At 39.7% G+C, this 2,022-nt stretch overlaps 1 protein-coding gene across 1 annotated transcript; it reads left to right on the forward strand.

The window, feature by feature from the left end:
- The first annotated feature begins 5 nt into the window (after positions 1-5).
- LOC114033403 (putative olfactory receptor 10D4) lies at positions 6-542 on the forward strand. Its single transcript, XM_027848919.1, has one exon. It carries the CDS (start codon positions 6-8, stop codon positions 540-542), a length of 537 nt encoding a protein of 178 aa, XP_027704720.1.
- Positions 543-2,022: the final 1,480 nt, after the last annotated feature.

A 2,022-nucleotide genomic window follows, 5' to 3' on the forward strand; every position in this document is an offset into this window, starting at 1 on the left:
TTATTATGAATCATAGGGTGTGCTCTATCCTAGCAACAAGCACCTGGATGTGTGGGTGTGTTCATGCTACCATCCTGACCTCCCTTACTTTCCAGTTACCTTATTGTGACCTCAACCAAGTAGGCTACTATTTCTGTGACATTCCTGCTGTCTTACCTTTGGCCTGTGCAGATACATCTTTAGTCCAGACGGTTAGTTTCACTAATGTTGGTCTTTTGTCTCTCATATGCTTCTTCCTCATTCTCATCTCCTACACTTGCATTGGGATCTCCATATCAAGGATTCGCTCCACAGAAGGTAGAAGGAGAGCCTTTTCCACTTGTAGTGCACACCTCACAGCAATCCTTTGTGCCTACGGGCCCGTCATCATCATCTATCTACAACCCACTCCCAGTCCCTTGCTTGGCTCAGTGGTTCAGATGTTAAATAATCTTGTGACTCCCATGTTGAACCCCTTGATCTACAGCTTAAGGAATAAGGATGTGAAATTTGCCCTCAACAAAGTGTTAAATAAAATGCGACTCATTGTTGAGAATGAGTAAGCCTCTAAGCATTGATGGATAAAGCTTGATTCCTTCTTGATGACCCCAATTTTCAAGAACATCTTTCAAACTTTGTTAAGAAACTGCAAACCATTGTACATTATTTTGTCTTTTGAGCTTGCTGAATCTTACAAAATATGTTTATGTGTCTATACATTTCCCCATGTTTTATAATGAAATTGTTCATATAATTACATATTTTAATAATGAGTATTTTCTTTTTATTATGAACTTAATAAACATCAAGAAACATTAATCTTTCAATAAGCAAAGAAGTAAAGAAAAGAAAAATACATATGAACTATAAACTTATGTCACGTACAGTTAAACACATCAATCTCATACAGTAGTGACAAAACTGCTGTACTTACCTGTCTGTATTCCTCTGAAATTTCTTTTGCTCTCTTTGATATTGATGCATTTTTCTTTCTTTTCTTCTTTTTTTTTGGTTTTGTTTTTCAATGTTTTGATTTCTCATAAAGTCACTAGCTTCCAATTGCTCCATTCCAATTATTAAGGAAGCATTTTTTTTCAGTGAGCTTTTGGATTTCCTTTTCCATTTGGTCAATTTTGCTTTTTAAGGTATTCTTCTCCTCATTGGCTTTTTGGACCTCTTTTGCCATTTGGGTTAGGCTATTTTTTAAGGTACTATTTTCTTCAGCATTTTTTTGGGTCTCTTTTAGCAAGCTGTTGACTTGTTCTTCATGATTTTCTTGTATCACTCTCATTTCTCTTCCCAGTTTTTCCTCTACTTCTCTTGCTAACCTCTCAAAATCCTTTTTGAGCTCTTCCATGGCCTGGGACTGATTCATATTTTTCTTGGAGGCTTTGGATCTAGGAACTTTGACTTTGTTGTCTTCTTCTGGTTGTATGTTTTGATCTTTGTCACCAAAGAAAGATTCTATGGTCTGATATTTTTTGTGCAGTTTGCTCATGATCCCAGCCAATTACTTAAGTTTTAAACTCTTTGTTAAGGTAGGGGTCTGCTGCCAGTGTGGAGAATATACTGTACCAAGCTTTGGGGGGTTTGCACAGTTGTTTTCAGAGATACTTCTAGGAAACTGTAAATTTTCAGTTCTTCCAAGGTGGTATGATCAAGGGTGATGTGTTTCCTCCTTTCCTGGCCTGTGCCCTGGCCTATGAGTGGCCACAAGCACTGTTTTCTGCCTTAGAACTGTAAGGAGGATTCCCTTTCCACTGCCACTACAGGCTCAAACACACCAGCACTCCTCATTGCCCCAGGGCTGCCAATCAGAACTGTGACCCAGATCCAAGCAGGGGCAAAGCAAGAGAATCCTGCCTCAGCACCAGCAAAGAGACCCCCACAGTCCCCCTCTGATCAGGCACTAAATTCTCTCTCATTCTGTAGGCTGTAAACTCTGGAAGCAGCTGCCGCCCTAGGGCTGTGCCAGGACTGGGACTGAGTCCAAGCTTCTTTCTCACCTCATAGAATCTTCCTACTGACCTTCTAAGTTGTCTT

The sequence above is a fragment of the Vombatus ursinus genome, unplaced genomic scaffold (assembly GCF_900497805.2).
Source record: "Vombatus ursinus unplaced genomic scaffold, bare-nosed wombat genome assembly UNPS02006928.1, whole genome shotgun sequence".
Lineage (NCBI taxonomy): Eukaryota > Metazoa > Chordata > Mammalia > Diprotodontia > Vombatidae > Vombatus > Vombatus ursinus.

Excerpts from the sequence above, each read along its gene's own strand:
- LOC114033403 (XM_027848919.1), top strand. The coding sequence starts at position 6 with ATGAATCATAGGGTGTGCTCTATCCTAGCAACAAGCACCTGGATGTGT.